The 18862-nt window shown below is 42.8% G+C and overlaps 1 protein-coding gene across 2 annotated transcripts in view; it reads left to right on the top strand.

Moving 5' to 3' along the window:
- The window catches only part of ATP10D (ATPase phospholipid transporting 10D (putative)), a 755240-nt gene that overhangs the window by 629931 nt on the left and 106447 nt on the right, over positions 1–18862 (top strand). For both annotated transcript variants that reach the window (XM_085642148.1, XM_085642147.1), the window contains exon 20: positions 7762–7842. In XM_085642148.1, coding sequence (XP_085498274.1) covers positions 7762–7842 — 81 coding nt within the window. The remainder of the gene's footprint in view (positions 1–7761; positions 7843–18862) is intronic.

Here is an 18862-nt window from a genome sequence, read left to right as displayed (position 1 = left end):
GCTGTGTCTCCTCTGTCCAGAGTCACATGGATGTCATCAGTGGCAGCGATGAGGGCAGATCCTTGCTGTGATTGTATTTAAAACCAGACTGAGTGGTATCAAGGACTTAGTGGTTGTTGAGGTATTCGGCAAGGTGTTGGTTCATGTTTTTCTCCAAGTCCGTGGTCGGGAATGGTTGCAGGGAGATTGGTCTGTAGTTGGCGAGTGTTGAAGGATCCACAGAGGATTTCTTCAGCAACGGGAGGACAAATTGCTTATTTCGAAGTACAGAAAAGATGGAGCCATTCAGAATGGGTGTGATCATGGCGCCGATAGGGTTACAGTCCTCTGGAAGAGGCGTGGTGGGGGCAGCATCTGATGGGGCTCCTGACAGGATGGAGTTCATTGTGGTGGTAGTTTCTTCTGGGATATTGACAGGCCATGCAGTTAGTGTTCAATCAATCAATCAGGTTTCTTATAAAACACAACTACTCTACTGTGAGCGTCTCAAGGCGCTGAGTGGGGGAGGTGGGAGGGAGGGTGGACACAAACATAAGGAAGGTGCACTCAAAGCAAAAGTCATTCAGATTCACAAGTATTATCCGTTGTGGTTTCAAATTTATTCCAAATTTAATCGGCAAACAGCCAACGCGTTTCGTCCCTTTTGCCAGGGGACTTCTTCAGGGCTAGAAGTCAGATGAGATAAGGCTACTTATCGACATTTCAGCGCAAAAGATAGCCAAGAATCGTCCGAGAACTGCACAAAATTCATCATGAGCGTATCCCAATATATTAATCCTGGGTATGTAGCAGCAGGTTAAGTATCGTCTTTGGTAAAATTCTAGATCTGAAGGAACTTCATAATAATTACACTCCCACTTTGTCAGGAGTAGAGCAACAGCGTGATAACTGGCCTTCAAAAAAAAAAAAAAAACAAAAAAAAAAAAGCCAGTTATCACGCTGTTGCTCTACTCCTGACAAAGTGGGAGTGTAATTATTATGAAGTTCCTTCAGATCTAGAATTTTACCAAAGACGATACTTAACCTGCTGCTACATACCCAGGATTAATATATTGGGATACGCTCATGATGAATTTTGTGCAGTTCTCGGACGATTCTTGGCTATCTTTTGCGCTGAAATGTCGATAAGTAGCCTTATCTCATCTGACTTCTAGCCCTGAAGAAGTCCCCTGGCAAAAGGGACGAAACGCGTTGGCTGTTTGCCGATTAAATTTGGAATAAATTTGAAACCACAACGGATAATACTTGTGAATCTGAATGACTTTTGCTTTGAGTGCACCTTCCTTATGTTTGTGAACTTTTGGAACTATTAGAGCATCCTTCAACGACGGGTGTTGGAAGTGGATGCACCTTTTCAGATAAGAATTGTACTAGGGAATTCAAGTGCTTAACCATTGTCTGTCGTTGGTGGTTCTTCTGTTTTATGGGAGGGAGGGTGGATATGTGGTTCAGTCGAAGAGCCCGGTCTTGAAGTGCTTCTGAAATTGCGGCAGTGATGGTGATAGCCTGAGGTGCAGAGGCAGGGAGTTCCAGGTCTTTTCGGCAAGGTAGGAGAAAGAGAGATGGAGTGTTGGCACTTTGTATGAGACCGGTAGGTGTTTGACGAGATCTGTCTGGTCCGTTGCTGGTTGAAATTGCTGTAAATGCCGGTGATTTGTTTTGCTAAATAATTGAAAGATTGTTGCAGAGGTCCTGTGAGGTGGTGTTAGAGTTGGAGGCGGCTGATGGTGAGGTGAAATCTTTCACAATGGTGAAGATTTATTTGCTTCTGTTGGTGCTAGAATCAAAGCACTCCACCCGACTTCCACTTTTGGTAGGTCCAGAACATTTGTTGGTAGCATCTTAGAGTGGATTTGAACATGCTCCTGTCTACATTGTCCTGGCTCATTCTTCATTTGTTCTCCAGTTGTTAGCAGTGGTGTTTCATTAGTCTGAGTTCCTCTGTGTATCAACTTGCCTGTGGGCTGGATCTTGTTGTATTGATGTGTCTGAGGAGATCAGGGAGTCGGTGCAGGAGGGGATTCAATTGTTGAAATTCTTGATGGCTTTGGGGAGAGTGTGGCTCTGTTTAGGTCGGTGGGTGTTGAGAGCTGTGTTCCAGTCCACATCAGTGATTGCAACCAAGACTTAAAATATTAATGTGTGAAATCCTTAAAGCCAGCGAGCTGGCTCTTAAGTAGAGGTCTGAAAGTCAAAGGTTTGAATCCCAGCAGTGCAGGCTCAGTGTGCCAGCCTTCCAAGGTCCAAAAATGTAGTGAGATCAATAAATTAGAGATATTAGTAACATCTATTATTTGCAGTTCCTAGGTATGACATGCATCCTGTGTGAAGCGTTCTATTAAAATATAAAAGCAATTACATTTGTTGAAACAATTTCAGCATTTGGCCTACATTTATCATATGTTTTTTCCTTCTTCTAAACTTTTCTTGGACTTTGATTCTAAATCCCTGTCTCTAGGGAGCTTACCACATTGTCGTCGCCGACCTTAACTTATGATATCACATGTATTTTCCCCATTCCTCCAGACATTTGAGGTGTACTGGGCAGTAATAGCTGGTTAACTTTTAAATCGATTTCCGTAAATGCCATTCCCATGATATAGTCATGGCCATCACTCTTCAAGAAGGCTTTGAGGGAGGTTTGCTACTTCCCAGGAGAAAATCTTGTAATTGTTAATGACAAGGAGTGATTTTTCAGCACAATTGTACAACTATTGTAATAGAACATCTCGGGTTTTTGCAGCCAGTTCCTAAGAGACTTGTGAAATATTAGAGTTCTTCACTATGCATTAATTTGCATCACAGAAAAATGTGCATCATTAATTAAAATTAGAGGAGGATACAACAAATGTTTAAGCTACAGGAGAAACTATGCTTAATACAGTTCTACCTTTATTTTTCATCTGAATGGGATGGGTATTTTTCATCTGTGTGCCAAAAAATATAAACACCAGAATAGCAATGGTTCAGTGTGACTACCACTAGGGCCTGTCCCACTGCACGTCATTAATAAAGGGCTGATTGAGCTGAAACAGCTTTCATTGCCTAAACCTAGAGTTCCAGGGCTGACCTGTTTTTGTTCTTAGTGAGAGTGAAAAGATCCTACCCTTGCACTAAATTGTCAGCATGCATTGAGCCAAAGTAGAAAGCTAGATGGCTCACAAAATAAATCAAAGAAAAAGCAACTCGCCACAAGCACCAATGCCACACTGAAGAGCAGGGGGGATCTGCTGAGCCAACAGAGTTCCCTTCACGCTGAAGGGCCAAGTGTTATAAATATTTATAGAGTCCAAAAATGAGATATGCACTGCAACAGTGAGGTTCCAAGGCACTGCAACCCATCCTTCCTCAACGGGAGGAAACATGTATGACCCTAAATACAAATGTCCGTTAGCACACCTGCTGGTTGTACTCCAGCTAAATCCGTCTGGACAGACGGAAAACAACAAGGGGCACTTTTAAGACCATGCGCTCTGAGTCCCTCTCACTGATGCCACTGTGCCCAGCTGTCAAAAGGGGTTTAATGCATTGGTTGCCTTACATTGCGATGCAGGTGTTATGACACCACAGATAAGGAAGTCCCAATGACAAATTCCTCACCTTGTCCTGCCACATGCTCTTTTCATTGATCACTGGGTCTTTACCAGCGGGCAATGAGTCTTGGGACATGTCACACTGTTGGCTCTCGGCCTCACTGTGTCACCATGCTACGAAGCGGAATTGGCCAGATATGCTCCCTAAGCGGCACCAGGTAAGTTATGGGGAGGGATGAGGACTAGCCCGGGACCACAATGTTACAGTGCTTATTGGTGTGAGATGTTTTCTCTAATTCACCTTTCTTATGTGTTTTATGGAAAAGGTAGTTTGTCTTACTAGTATCAGTAAAGAACAGGAAGCATAATGGTCACCTCTAGTCCTGCAACAGAATGCGCATGAATAACCTAACCCTGATTACCTCCCAAAACAGTGAGGCTCATACTTCCTACAGGTGTCCAAGATGCATAACCTTTCTTGCAGAGTTCATGCCAGTGCTGGGTAATTGTTTTTTATAATATGTGCTCCCTTGTAGTTTTTAAATTAATCAACCAATTGGATGCCAATCAACAATTGGTCAATCATCAATCTCATACTGCTATTATATAGCCCTATTTAAAGACTATACGGTTGTGGTATATAGAAAAATATATATGTAGATTCTCTTTTTGATGAGAAAATATCTTCAAAATAACTTTTTTTTAAAATATTCATATACTGACCAACAATACAATATATCGATGACAAAGATTCACGGACGAAATAAAAAAAACATAGGCAAGTTCATTAGTCTTTAAAAAATCACACCTGCCAAATTACGTCTGTTTACCTATGAACCAATTTAACATATACAATTGATCAGTGCAAAGCAAATTTGATAATAAAAATAGTTGTTGTGTGACAGTGGAAACTATTTATACTGTGCACCTGCACAATATTCAATATATTTTACTTCCTCCAATGAATACTGCATTCCGGTAGTCAGATACAACATATACAACCATCTGCAGACCACGATACAAAAAAAATTATTATACACATAATGCATATAACATGTGAAACAATCTAAAACAAATTCAAGACACAATAACACAGTTATTTTAAATACAATATCTCCAAGGATCTTGTTCTTCTATGATGGTCCAAACTTGGAATGAGACCATTATGTAGAATAATTGTGGTGGTATGTGTAACTCAGCATGCCTGACTCTCTACAAGGGTGTGGACGTTGGCATTTGTTTCACGACTTGTGCCAGAATAAGTGAGAGACGAGTGAGTAATTACTACAGTAGGCTCATACTGGGAGGCAGACGGGTAAGACAGTACCATGCTGTAGACCTCATGGTTTAGCTGCTTACCTCACAAGTATATATTAACAACCTTCTGACCACCGAGTCAGTTCTTGTGTTAGAGCATTTAGAAACGCAAGTGAGGAAGTGGTCTGCCAGTAAACAAGATGGCTGCTTGAGGAAATGATTCACTTCTACTTTATTATACTGAAAAATTAATTTGGAAGGGACAGCTCTGCCAATGAACTCACAACTAAGCTTGTATATATGCATGTGTAAGTATATGTAAGGTGCAAACTTCGATTGAAAACATCAGAGAGCTGAACAAGGCGCATGACCCCCAGAAGAATTCGGAGAATGATAAATTGTTAACTGATCATAGGCAGATCATGAATGCCTACTTGATCAAGTTTAGCAGACATGGTATTTACAAGAAAAGGGAAGTCCACAATCTAAAACTGAGCACTAAAAGCCTACTTTCACCTCTGTTCACACATTGTTTTATGTTGCTTTGCACAGAGTACACCCTGGGCATGACAAATGAGAAAAACATAAACTATGTACCTTGTATTGTCATTCCATTCATATTGTGCTTACTAACCCTGATGAAGCATTGAAGCACTTTACAGCAAGTAACGCACTGTTTCAGACGTGTATTGGAAGTCTGGTGGAATTATGGGTTATTAGGTTTACTCTTGTGCTTTTGGTGAAAGCATTCCATGCATTCACTTTAGAATTATTTGTGGTAAATTGAAATGAGTTAATTGGAGTCAGACAGTATTGTTAGTAGGGGCGTTGTGGCATCAGGGAAGTGATTGGTGGTATGATTAGCGGTCTAGAAGAGACTCTGTATTCAATTTTCAGACAAAGGAGTGGTTGTGATCCATGGAATGATATGTAGGTGGATCACAGAACTACATAACAGAAAATTGAGAAAGGGACATGAGTGTTAGAGTAGTATAGGTATGGTTGGCAAGAAGGGGAGTCGCTCAAAAGAGGAGGAGGAATTTGATAGTATTAAATCAAGGACACATTTTCATGCAGGATTTTAGCAACATGGGGGAGGAGGCAGATTGTTTTAAATTGCACGGTATCTTTTGTCATATAAATATCATTATTTGTTTTAACATGGTACTTTTATTGTGTGTTTTTTTATATATTCACAAATGAGGTGAATGTTTCTCTGCTGATCGGATTTATTGCATTTTCCAATAAGATCTTTCTTGGGTTGAGCCAAACTTCTCAAGTCACCAGAGCGATCGGACTTCATCTTGTGTATCCAGTCTTTACGGACATATGGCACATCAAGGTGTTTGATATAGGTTGAGAATAACTAGTCTTATACATATTCTAAGTATGCCTACCTGCTAGTAAGCATCTGCACTGTAATGTCATGTAATGCAATTTATTTAAATATTATTTTCTTGTAATGTGAGCGCATTTTTCTAAAAGTTTTGTAGCGTCTGCTTGTAAAACAAAAATGTAACCATTGCATCTGCTTTCCAGACTAGGCCTAGTGACTTAGCAAGTGCTTATTTATTAGCTTGGCTTGTAAATCATCTAAAATTAATGAAATCTTCAAGTATTAAATTTAGTACCCCATAAGTAACTGTTGTGACTACTGTTGGAACATAGTCTTTTAGCATTTGTTTGGCTTAAAGACCCCCTAAACTTCAAATTAAAATGGCAGAGCCCTTGCAGTACTGTCGCTGTCTTCTGGTTAGTCCCAATAACACCATAGAAAGTCAGATTTCTTTTTACCAAACATGGTCTGAGTTTCAGTGGTTAAAGGGAATTCTCATGCAGTGTTGGTGCAAAGTGGATGCAATTTTTTGTCCTGTACTAATTTATTACCCTTCACAACTATTTCAAGCTACATTATGTTTTTCAGTCGTTCGGATAAATGATTTCGTACCTTTGGCCCTAAGCATTGTGCCCTAGTTGCATGAAAATATTATGAAACTGTAAACTATGAAGAGGAAGGAATAATGTTGTAAACTATAAATTAAACTATAAAGTTGTGTGTTTTAGAGCATTATGTTCTGTAAACCGTTTTAAGCTCAATTTGGCAAGAAAAAAGCATCGATACAGTACCTTTCACTTATACATAATAAGCCTTGAACACAGTTGTTTCTTTTATTACAACAGTTTTAACAAATTCCACTAGAAAACTACCTGGACAGCCCTTTTTTGAAGGTCAAAGATAGCCTGAATAACCTTCAGGGATACTCACAAATATGCTTTAATTAGAAGTGAATTGATGTCCAATGTAATCAGAAGTTTTGACTGTTGGTAAAAGTCAAGATCCCTTTTTATATTCCTCAAGTCCATAGGTCTCTGGCTACTATGGAAGGACGCTATACAGGGGTTCTTTCTTATTCTTTTCTCCGTAGCCAGCCCTCTGTAACAGTTTTGAAAGTGAATTTGGCAATCACTTTTTGCATTAATAGTTGGGAGTTTGCTGATGGTCTGGTGTAGTGTTCATGATTATTGAGTTGTCTCATGATTACTTATCCATAATCTGTTATGTTTTGTAATACAGTAAACCATCCTTGGGCCACAGACTTTATGATAAACTCTTTATTTTGTAATATCAGACAACTGCCATTCTTGTTTGATTGTCATATCTTCGCAAACTTATGTGGACTGTAATGCTGAGAAATACTGTGAATTGACACTCACTGTCACCACAAAAGTAACCTCTTTGCAGGAACAAGTAACAGGAACTGACAGAAGCATTCCCCATTTCAATATAGTTTCTGTGCTCACTTCAATTGTCTTATAAATAGGGTATTATATTGCAGCAACTATAAATCACTCTTATTTCTTTCATTGTGCAGGGTGTGTACGTACAGCTATAGAGCTATTAAGTTAACCTTATGAATTGTTTGCGGTAACATGCAGTTTGAGAGTGTTCATGCTGTCTTTTCATTTTAAGGCATATCTCCCCTCAACGTTCTGGATCACCTTACTGGATGCTTTTTACCAAAGTCTGATCTGCTTCTTAATTCCGTATTGCGTAAGTATGTTGCGTTGTTGTTAAGCATTTTTGTAACATTTGATTTGTTGTCTTTCAGTGGATAAATCTGTGAAAGTGGTAGTCCTTTATGCAGTGTTCCCGGTAAGCTTTCAAGTACAAGCACTTTTTATAGCCCACGGAGGATACCTACTTAAGGGCAAAGCAATTAACTTTTGTCAGCGTTAAGGGTGCTGGGCCTAATGAATTACCATAGAGCTGTGCAGTTATGACAAACTAAACGTTAGATGCCAAAATTAGGTTCTCTTTAGGGGTTTACATCTTGAAAAAGATGTCTTACCGGTGCGAGTAATTGAACTTTCTCATGTAAGGGGAATGAACATGCTCTCAGGTTTTGTAATTTGAAATGGACATAACTTGAATTTTTTTATTTGAAGAAGGAACACATGTTCTTAGCTGTCGCAATAATTTGCTTCTCCCGGTGAGTCGTTATTGTGCATGTTTTTAGTGATTAGTTATCATTTCCATATTTACTGCTCGTTAGAGCTGGCATCCTTGGCTTGGTTTTACCCCTAACTTTTTGCCTTCAGACCTCCTGTTTGCAGACTTTGTTTTTGCTCGTTTTAGGACTCTGCACACTTTACCACTGCTAACCATTGTCTCCTCTTAAAACATGGTAAGATTGACTTCACCCGATTGTCATATTGAATTTACCGTTAAGTCCTTTGAAAGGTTGCAACACCTGTGCCCAAGGGCCTGTAAATTAAATGCTACTATTGGGCCTGCAGCACTGATTGTGCCCCCACTTAAGTAGCACTTTCAACATGTCTCATGCCTGCTGTTTCTGCTTGTGTGAGCAATTTTAAACTGACAGTTCGACCTGGCAAAAAGAAAGTTTTGCTAGGTCCAAACTTTCCCTTTTAATACATATAGGTCACCCCTAGAAAAGGCCCTGGACAGCCAAGAGGGCAGGGTGCAATCTATTTCAAAAGTAGGACATGTGCTTTTAAGTTTTAAATGTCCTGGTAGTAAAAATACACTTTAATTCGTTTTTTACTACTGTAAGGGCAACTTCTCCCATAGGATAACATTGGAGTTGCCGTATTACATTTAATAACCTGTAGTCTCCAAATGGAAGCAGGTAACCAGTTCACGTTTGGTGTCTTTGGAATTGTAATTAAAAACGTTAATTTATGGTGAAGTCGGATTTTAAATTATAATCTTGAAAATGGTACTTTTAGCAAGCTAGCTTTTTACTGTCTTAGCCTTTTAGTTTCTGCAGCCTGTCTCTGGGTCACATAACTGGAGTTGTTGACAGTTGTGCTTTGTGTATTCCTCCTAGACAGCCACACGCAATAGGAAGCTTAGATGTGCCTGGATGGGCCGTCACTGGCAGGATGGGAGGGAGAAGCTGGGCACAGCCCCACTTACACTTGAATAGGTTCTGTCCTGCCTCCACACAAAGGGCTACCTACCCCTGTAGTTGAAATGGAGCTGGGGCAAAGAGAGCAGGGCACCTGTGCACTTCAAATGCATGTCTCTAGAAGCATTTTCTGATTTCAAAAGCACAACTAGGTATAAATACTGGACCTCAGACAAACTCTTCAGTTCACTTCTGGGCCTGTCGATACTTTGCAAGGAAGAAAGACTGCAGGGCTTCCGAAAGGACTGCCACTGCTGGACTGCGGACCTGAAGGGACTGCTGCCCTGCTTACCTGTTGTCTGCTGCGCTTCTGTCTGCTGCCCTCTTGCCTGGGTGAGAATGACTGGACCTGCATCTTTTGCGCCCAGAACTCCCAGACTGACTCCAAAGGCTTGTTGGCTGGCCTCCTGATTTTAATCCTCAGGAACACAACAGGCTTCCAACACCCTTTCACCTTGACTCTGCCAGCTGTACATCTACCCTGCTAAGTGTTGCCACCCCAGTTCTGGGCCCTTGGAAGTGGGCTTAAGGAGCTTTGCCAGCCTCTGTGGATCTAGCAGAACCGATGCGTCTCCTCCGCTGCACGGCACAACCCCTAGCAGAACCTATGCATCTCCACTTCTAGGTGGATTGGGCATGTTGCAAAGACCTGCATCGCTTCTGCAGCCCTCGTTCTTCCTAGTCTACAGCAGCCTTGCCGATTATGCTAGACTCCGCTTTGCAGCCTTGCAGCTCCTTAGATCCGACCCATCGCCTTAACTGTGAGCCTCATCCTGGACACCAGACTTCGCATCGTAAGCCCTTGTTGACTGGATTATCTGACACAGGATCTCCCATCTGAGCCTTGCCACATCTTCGAACTGACACAACGCTTTGGTTGCGCAATGCATATTTGTGCTTATCCTCGCAATGCTCTGCAAACCAGGATTTAAGATACTTTGTTCAGCTGGCCCGCACTCCATTGGGATTGGCCTGAACTTGTGATTTTGTCTCGGTCTTGCAAGTTCAGATATCCACAGTTGGCGCTTTGTGCTTTTTGATGCTCTTTTTACTGGAATCTTTAACATTGCATATCTCTGGTTCTAATGTTTTGGTCTTGGTCTTGGTTTCATTTTTGTTAAAGTTCTCTTCCTAATTTGGTGTGGGATCCTTTTTGTGTTGTTTTTTTAAAACTTTATTATTGTTTGAAGTGTTGCACAAATACTTTACACATTGCTTCTAAGTTAAGCCTGAATGCTCTGTGCCAAGCTACCAGAGGGTTAAGCACAGGTTGATTTAGGGCTAGCTTGTGTCTCACCATGACAAGGATTGTGGTTGCTGCTTGATGGGGACTCACCACCCAGTCAACCAGCTACCCAATTTCTTACACTGCTTGTGATCTTCGGCCGTTTAAATTTGTCACTGTTATCACGGTGGCACACTTGGACTATTAAAATGTCAATTTAATCTTGGGAAGGGGGGCATATCCCGCATTTATAAATCCCTGATTAACAATACACCGGTGGACTGGAGCGGGCTAAAACAGCGATGGGAGGCTTGGGTGGGACCCCTGGATGAGGCGGACTGGAGGGACGCCCTTATGGGCCCTCGGTCACTTACCACCTCCGCTAGGCTGCGGCTTATCCAACTCTATTACCTCCACACTGCCTATCTGACCCCGGACCGCCTGTATCGTGCGGGCCTCCGCGTGGACGCCTCCTGCACTCGCTGTGGGGTGGTTCCGGCGGACTTTTTCCACATGGTGTGGTCTTGTCCCCGTCTGGAGGACTACTGGACAGCGATCGAAGCCGAACTAGCGGAGGTCCTGGGTTGGGAGGTCCCCCACGAGCCTAGAATGGCCCTGCTGGGCATCATGGACGGGATGGACGGGTCCCGTAATGAGAAGTACTTCCTCACCACTGCCCTTATGGTGGCTAAGAGAGATATAGCGGCAGTGTGGTCACAGCCAGACCCGCCCAGAGTGGCTACCTGGAGTAGAGGGGTGGATTGGTGTGCGGCCCAGGAGCGGTCGCTATACGCTGCACGGGGCTGCCCAAAAAAATTCCGCAAGATATGGGGGAAATGGTTGGGGGGCCTGTTTTGAAGGGTGGGAGCGCAGAGGGTGGGGACGGAGGAGGGGAGGGGACGGGAGGGTTTTTGCAATTGCCTGTTGATGCTTTCCTGATTGCAGGTACTGATGCCTTGTTCACTGCACTGCTGTATATTATTCTTGATATTGTTCTTTATGCCGCAAAACACAATAAAAAGAAGTTTATCAAAAAAAAAAATGTCAATTTAAGTAAAAAACAAGTACACGTTTTTTGGAGGATTATGAGGCTTATACGGACCCTTGTCAGTTGTTCCTCCCCGGGCTGTGCTGATAAGAGCTCCAAATAAAGCTGTAGAATGGTGAATTAGTATACTTTGGATATTTCTCATCTTTACCGTTGAAGATTTTAGAGCATCATCTTGTTTCCCAGTAAGTTGAAAGAGCAGTCAGAGTTTGGAGAACATGGCTGGAATGTGCCTTTAGTTTTACTTGTGCTGGTATTCATGTACAGCATGGCACACTGCAATATAAAACTTTCTAATGGTCCTTAGAATACTGCATAAAGTATAGTCATTAGTTGACTCTTTTTCAGAACCTAGGTAAGAATTATTCTCATTTGGTGGAAATAGCTGGAGGACTATTGAGCTACGGAGCGAAATAGACCTCAAACTCGGTGCCAAAACTTTCTTGAGGAACTGTGTGTGAAGAGGGTCAAAATTGGGCACCACCTTTTGCCAGGCAGAACCAACTTCAAATTACTTATGTTCCCTAGTTACCTTTCAGAAATGTATTCAACTGCATGCCCATTGAACTAAGGGGTAATGGTTTAGTACCAAAGGAGTATTTTTTATTTTTTGTTTTTACTTTTGATTAAATAGTGCTAAGGAGGGCTGGCTACTTCACACTTCAAACATAAGCTCCATGCAATTGCCCTTCTGAATGCCATTATACAACAAGCATTGATGAGGCCAATTTGTTTAGTGTTTGGGACCGGTTAGCTTTGCTAATTTCTTTTGGCGCCACTGTACAGAGTCCGGGGAATAGTAAAATGCTTTTTCTGAGGGCTGTGCAGCATTGGCAAAAAAAAGAAAAAAAGAGAGATCATGATGTAAGTGCTTGAATGCATTGCAACACATGTACACCAGCTGTATGACGTAGGCGCCGTCTGCTTTTGTTTTTTATTTACAAATCCATGATAGCAGACATGACTTGGATCAATAAATACAAAAATTAAGAACTTTTTAGGGTGGAAGGCCAATATAGAATTGAAAAGAAGGACCACAGAGGGGGAGTAGGGCAGTGGGGGAGCAGTTGAGGGCAGTGGATGGGAGATGAGGTGATAAGCAGCACACAAGGGGTGGAGTCACACATGATGTAGGTGAGAACACCTGGGGAGAAGCAAAAGTGAGAGCAACATGGGTTGGAAGAGAAGAAAACACAGGTGACAGCAAAACAAGGGGGAACCACATGGAGAGAGCAGCATGGAGTGCAGGTGAGCCGAAAGACCAGTACATGCGTGAGAGCAGCACAGAGCGTGTGGGGAAGCATCCTAAGGGGAGAAATGGTAAACATATGGACTCTCATGGAATGCTTAATTGAATTTAAAAAAAGTTTCCTGAAAGTGAGCCGAGGAAGGATACAAGTCAGTCAGTGAAAGAGATGGTAAAGAGTCAAGAGTGATGGCCAGCACAAGATGGACAAGCTCGGACAAGGAAAGCCATTGAATAAGAAGCAAGCAAACTAGAGTGACAATAAACCCAACCCAGTGGTAAGGTGGGTGGGCTGTAAGTTTCTAAAAATCCTTGGTAAACCCACAGTAAATATTTCCCAACCAGACAGCTTCTACTGTCTGGTAGGTGAGACCCAAAAAGGAAAGTTGCACTGTGCCCCATAAAGGGTGTTTCCTGACAGTCAGGCTCTGAAATTATGAATAATTCAGGAAAGTGGAATATTCTGTTGGCAGAACAGCTGAATGGAATAGAATAACCATAACAAATAAGATGATGTGCTTTGTAGTGTTTAAGATTAGGTTCCAGAGGTTCTCCAGAGTTACTCATGTGCAGGTGCAAACCTTTCCCATAATCTGTTTAGATTTGATATCATCTAACTTCCTTCAGCTGAACCAGGCCTAAATGGAACTGGCAATAAATCAAATAAACTGGTTACTTTTGCTGATATATTCCCAATATTTTCGATCTACTCATTACTCTTGAAAAAGTAAGAAATATGGGTATTGTCTTTGAAGAGTAAGGGACCATGAATTCTCAGATCAGTGCATAGGTTAGCAGCTGCTTTCATCAAATTAACAAACTTAAGCCGCTACTGCCTTTTGTTTGCATTAGGGCAACTGCATTGGGTGGGATTGCGGATGCCTGTTTTGACTAATTTTCCCTATGCAAGCTTCCCTCATTACCTTTTGGTAAGGTCACAAAGGGTCCAACAGGATGTAGTCTTGTTGGCTTTGGAATTTGGAAAAGAGATCATGTTGCTGCAGCTCGTGGATGGTTGTAGGACTGAACCACGCATGCCATTACCATGCATGCCTTTACAGCGTGGTTATGTCAGCGCATTCATCCATACCACACATACCTTTACCGTGAAAATGTAAGTATTTTACAGGTAAGTGTAAACTTTATACTACTTACTGGCGGTTGCCTGTAGATAGTTACAGTTAGGACCTAGTTTTCAGAGAAAAAGCGTTTTTTTTATTTGCCAATAACTCTGTCGCCGTTCGACGAATCTCCGCTAAAAACTAATGTGGCGATCACGTCAGCTGCAGTCTTGAAAATTTCAGAGTGATCTGTCAATTGGGGGCCGAGAAAAAGGGGGAGTCCAAAAACGCTTTTTCTCCATGTTAATTTCCATAGGAAATTGTTGATGCACCTACAGCCCGAACTGCTGAACGGAATTACACCAACTGTGGCAAAAAGTTAGCTCTTGGTCCGGAGAGCACTCTTTTTGTTAAAAGGTGTAACTTTGTTCAGTAGTTCCTGAGAAATTTGAAGATTTCTCAGATTCAGATATACAACTATGGACACGCGGTAGATCCCCGAACCCTCCCGATCGCGTGCCTGTGAACTGATTACCTGCCAACACTACGAACTAGGAAGTGTGGGCAGCCATCTTGTGACTCGATTGAACCGAGTCACAGGAAAGAAAAGTAAAAAATTTAAGAAAAGGGGGCAAGGCAGAAACTCCCTGACCCCCTAGGCCTGTTCAGGGAACCCTCCAGGGCCCAAAAAAGCATTTTGTTTGTAAAGAATTAGGCGGGATTCACGGTGGATCCACTAATCTGGGCAGAATTTTTGGGGAAACTAAGTGCGGGCTCCCACCCTTTTTTTATTTAGCCCCCTTCCCCCCCCCCCCACCCCCCCCCCCCCCCCTCAGGTAGGCCAGGTCCCGGAGCCCCTGGGACCACCACCTCGCTGGGGCTTTATTGTAATCATAATGCGTGGGGGGCTCCCCATGCAGCCCCAGGAACAGACACCTCGACGGGGCTAATTTTTTGAAGGGGGGGGGGACCCGCAGCCCCCTCACACACAGCCCTGGGGACCGCCACCTCCCAGGTGTTGGTTTAGAAAAATGCAGTGGGGGAGGCAATGCGACCCCCGCAACCTTGGGGACCACCTACGTGGGGTTATTTTAAAAATGGGAGGGGGCCGCACAGCCACCTCCTGGAGCTGTAAATTGCCCTTGTAGCCGCCACCAGCAATGTCCAAAGGTGCCAACCCCTGGTCCCGCCATTCCATAACAAACAAGTACTCCGCTTTGAACAGGCAAGAGCATTTTACTCTCGCTTGTTCAAAGTGGAGTACTTTGCTTTTTACCCCCAGGGAGCTGTATCTTAGTAGCTCCCTGGGGATAAAAAGCAATGCCAGTTCCCGCAGGCGGCGGGAGCTGCCCAGAACAGCAGGGGCTTCAGGCTCCCCCGTGGTCCACGACCAACTGGCCATGCCCCCCGGATGGCCCAGGAGGGGGTTAAACTACCCCTCCTATTATATAACTTGCATCCCTGCAATGTTGATGGAAATTATTGAACTCTGCCTTAGAAACAATATTTTTCTATTCAATCATCAACTTTACTCCCAGACATGCGGAACTGCCAGTGGAGTTTCCTTCTCTCATAGCTTGGAGAGAGGAGAACGGGAAATATACGTTAAAAGTCGCATTGTGGCTTCGGTTCATAGACAATCTGTTCCTGATATGGAATGGGAGCACAGATGAATTAATTGAATACTTTCAGACTCTGAACAACAACTCAGTGGGCCTGAAGTTCACATACATCAGCAGAAAGGCAGTACAATGCCTGGACGTTACGGTGTACATAGAGAGCAATCAAATTCAGACTAAGGTATATAGAACAACAGCATCCTACATGGTTCGAGCTTTCACCTCTATTAACTGAAGAAAAGCATCCCGTATGGGGAGTTTGTAAGAATGAGACGCAATTGCTCTGATGACCCTGTGATGGAGAAAACATTTAAAGAGATGAAAAAAGATTCCTGCAGAGAGGCTACAAGCACAGAGATATTAAACAGGGACAGGAACAGGCAAGATCATTGGCACGATTGACTACTCTTGTCAGCAGAGATAAAGCTAAACAGAATAAGGAGGATAATGCATGAGAGTGATACTCGCTGTAAAAAAAAAAAATACAGATTTGTGAACACACTAAAGAAATACTGGAACATGCTCAGGAAATTGGGGACAAATTAGGAATGAGACCTAGTATAACATATCACAAAGTCCCCTCGCTTAAAGACAAGCTGGCCAAGAGTCACTTTACCACTACCCAAACGAATAATTGGTTAACCAAACAACAAATGTTCTTTATTCATTGTGACAAGTGCAAAGCATGCAGAATTGGGAAGAACATGGAGATTCAGGATTTTAGGGGACGAACTTTTAACATCAGCGAGAGAATCACATGCAAATCAATGTATGTGGTTTATGTCATCGAGGGTTCCTGTGGATTAAGGTACATAGGAAGTACAATATGCCCCCTAAAGAAAAGAATCCTGGAACACCTGAAAGAGATCCAGAATGTGAAACATCCTTGCACCCATCCCAATAAGAACTGGCAAGAAATAAAATATTTTGGGATAGTAGCGGTTCCGAGAAATAAAAGAGGGGGCAACAGAACTCTGAAACTGAGATGACTAATTATCAGATTCAGAACAAAGACTCCTTACGGTTTAAATGGAGATGAAGAACTATACATCAATTAATAATTAAGCGTGGCATACAGTGGAAGCGAGATGAACAGGAAAGTAGTAAGGGGAGAGAAATAACTAAATACATCAATGTCATGGAAAGAAAAGGGATTACCACCTGCAGGTCGCGGAGGCACTATAGAGATCTTTGAAAGAGGTGTAAAAAGAAAAAGCCTAAGAATAACCAGTAAATCTAAAGAACACAGATTGTAAGCTACATATGAGCACTGAGCTCGAAAAAGAATAATCGCACTAAGTGATGAAAGACAACAGCTACAATCAAAATGCAAAGAGGAACGCGAACAGGAGCTTGAAGTACTAAGAGGCACTTAGCCATCAGTGGAAAGAACAATACAAATATAGGAAAGTAAAGAAACTCGGCATGAGCACTTAGCTCTTTGAAACAGAATAATGGGCACTAAGCCGGATACACCTAGTGACAGAGCATTTCCTTATGAAAGACAATGAAAATAAACAAACGAAACAAATGGCAAAATCCCCAGAAAAATATTTGAACTCAACAAACTATATAACCAGAAGTGATAAGAAAAAGCACCTGACAAAAAACTATATTTGTAATCTTTGTGAGATAAACTACAAATCCCATAATGCCTCATAATGGGCTACAATGGGCACTAACGTAAATAGAGAAAGACATGATGGACTTACCATACTGTGAGCAAGACCCGCTTGGGTTGAAACGCATTGGTGGTGGTTGCGGTGAAATTTGCACCCATGCAAATAGTTACATCGAGGCAATTTATTCTCTTGGAGTGCGGTGAATTTTGACTTCTTGGTGATTGATATATGTATATGTATGTGTGTGTGTGTGTGTGTGTGTATATATATATATATATATATATATATACACACACACACACACTTGTTTTTATATATATATTCACTGAAAAAAACACAGGTTTCAGGGACGTTATAGTTGGACATCTTACTCGTACAAAACCAGAGAAATTTGGCTGTTATAGTTAGTTGATATAACTATAACTCGCCCCACCCCCCACCCCCCGCAATGCACTGCTGATGACATCACATATTACATGACCCGGTCAGTGACATCACCTATGACGTCACTGAGGACATCTTAAATGACATCAATGATGACATCTCTGATGACATCATCCAGTGACTGAGTGTTTCTAAAAAGTTTAAATATGTCATTATATATATATATATATATATATATATATATATATATATATATATATATATATATTTCCACAAACACACACAAAGGTGTATTGAAAAATGAGTCGGTGTTTGAGTGTCAGAATGGATGATTTAGTAAGTGTATGACTGTCTATATAAATTGAGTGATTGAACATATCTTACTAATGCATGGGTTAGTGACTAATCGGTGTGAATGTCTGTATCAGTCTCTCAGTTGGTATGTAAGTAGATGCATGGATTGGTGAGTAGCTACATGAGTGTATATATGGGTTTTTGATTGGTTGTCTGAGTACTTGTATGGGTGCCTGAGAGTCTGAGCAGACAGGCCCAGCCGGAATCGGCGCTGCCCCTGGTAGTAACATGCGGTGAATAGTGGGGGTTTGAATACGCCCTGTTGTGGTGATCAGCTCCCCCTGTGCCCGGTCTGCCGTCCAGCGTGACACCCATTGCAGCTGGGCGGCCAGGAAATACGCCTCGAATGATGGGGCCGCTAGCCCACCCTGGTCGAGGGGCAGTTGCAATTTTGCCAAAGCAATACGTCGGCGACCAGTGCCCCAGATGAGGGACCCTAACAGAGTGTCGAGCTCGCGAAATGGGGATCGTGGGGGGACCATCGGGAGGTTGGAGAAGAGATATAACAGACGCGGGACCAGGATCATTTTCGCGACCGCTATCTTCCCCGTGACCGCCAGTGGTAGATCTTTCCAAAAGTGGACAGACGATCGAATGCCACCCATCAATTTATGGTAGTTCCCTTCATAGATATCTTGCAGTGTATGGTATAGTCGAACTCCTAAATAGCGAACCGCCTGAGGGCTCCACGAGATGTCCACGTTCCCCATTCGTATTTGACAGTGGGCCATGGCCTGTGTTAGGGGATAGACCGCGGATTTGGGCCAATTGACCCTGAGTCCCGCCACCTCCGCAAAGTCGTGCAGGATACGTGATATAGGAGTCAAGTCGGCTGTGATATCCCGGACGTATATAAGCACATCATCAGCGTATAGTGATACTGAGTGGGTTGAATCGCCTATTGGGATGCCCACTCTTCGCCCGCTGCGCAAAGCTCGGTTGCCAGCGGCTCCATTGTCATTGCGAAGAGCAAGGGGGAAAGCGGGCATCCTTGTCTGGTGCCAGGGCGGACCGGAAAGGAGTCCGAGACGAGGGGACCTATCGGCGCTCTGGAGCTGGGCGCGGAATAGCCGAGCTGAG

The sequence above is a fragment of the Triturus cristatus genome, chromosome 2_2, assembly GCF_964204655.1.
Source record: "Triturus cristatus chromosome 2_2, aTriCri1.1, whole genome shotgun sequence".
In the NCBI taxonomy this organism is placed as follows: domain Eukaryota; kingdom Metazoa; phylum Chordata; class Amphibia; order Caudata; family Salamandridae; genus Triturus; species Triturus cristatus.
Note: the sequence above shows the minus strand (reverse complement) of the source record. Positions and strands in the feature narration are given on the sequence as shown.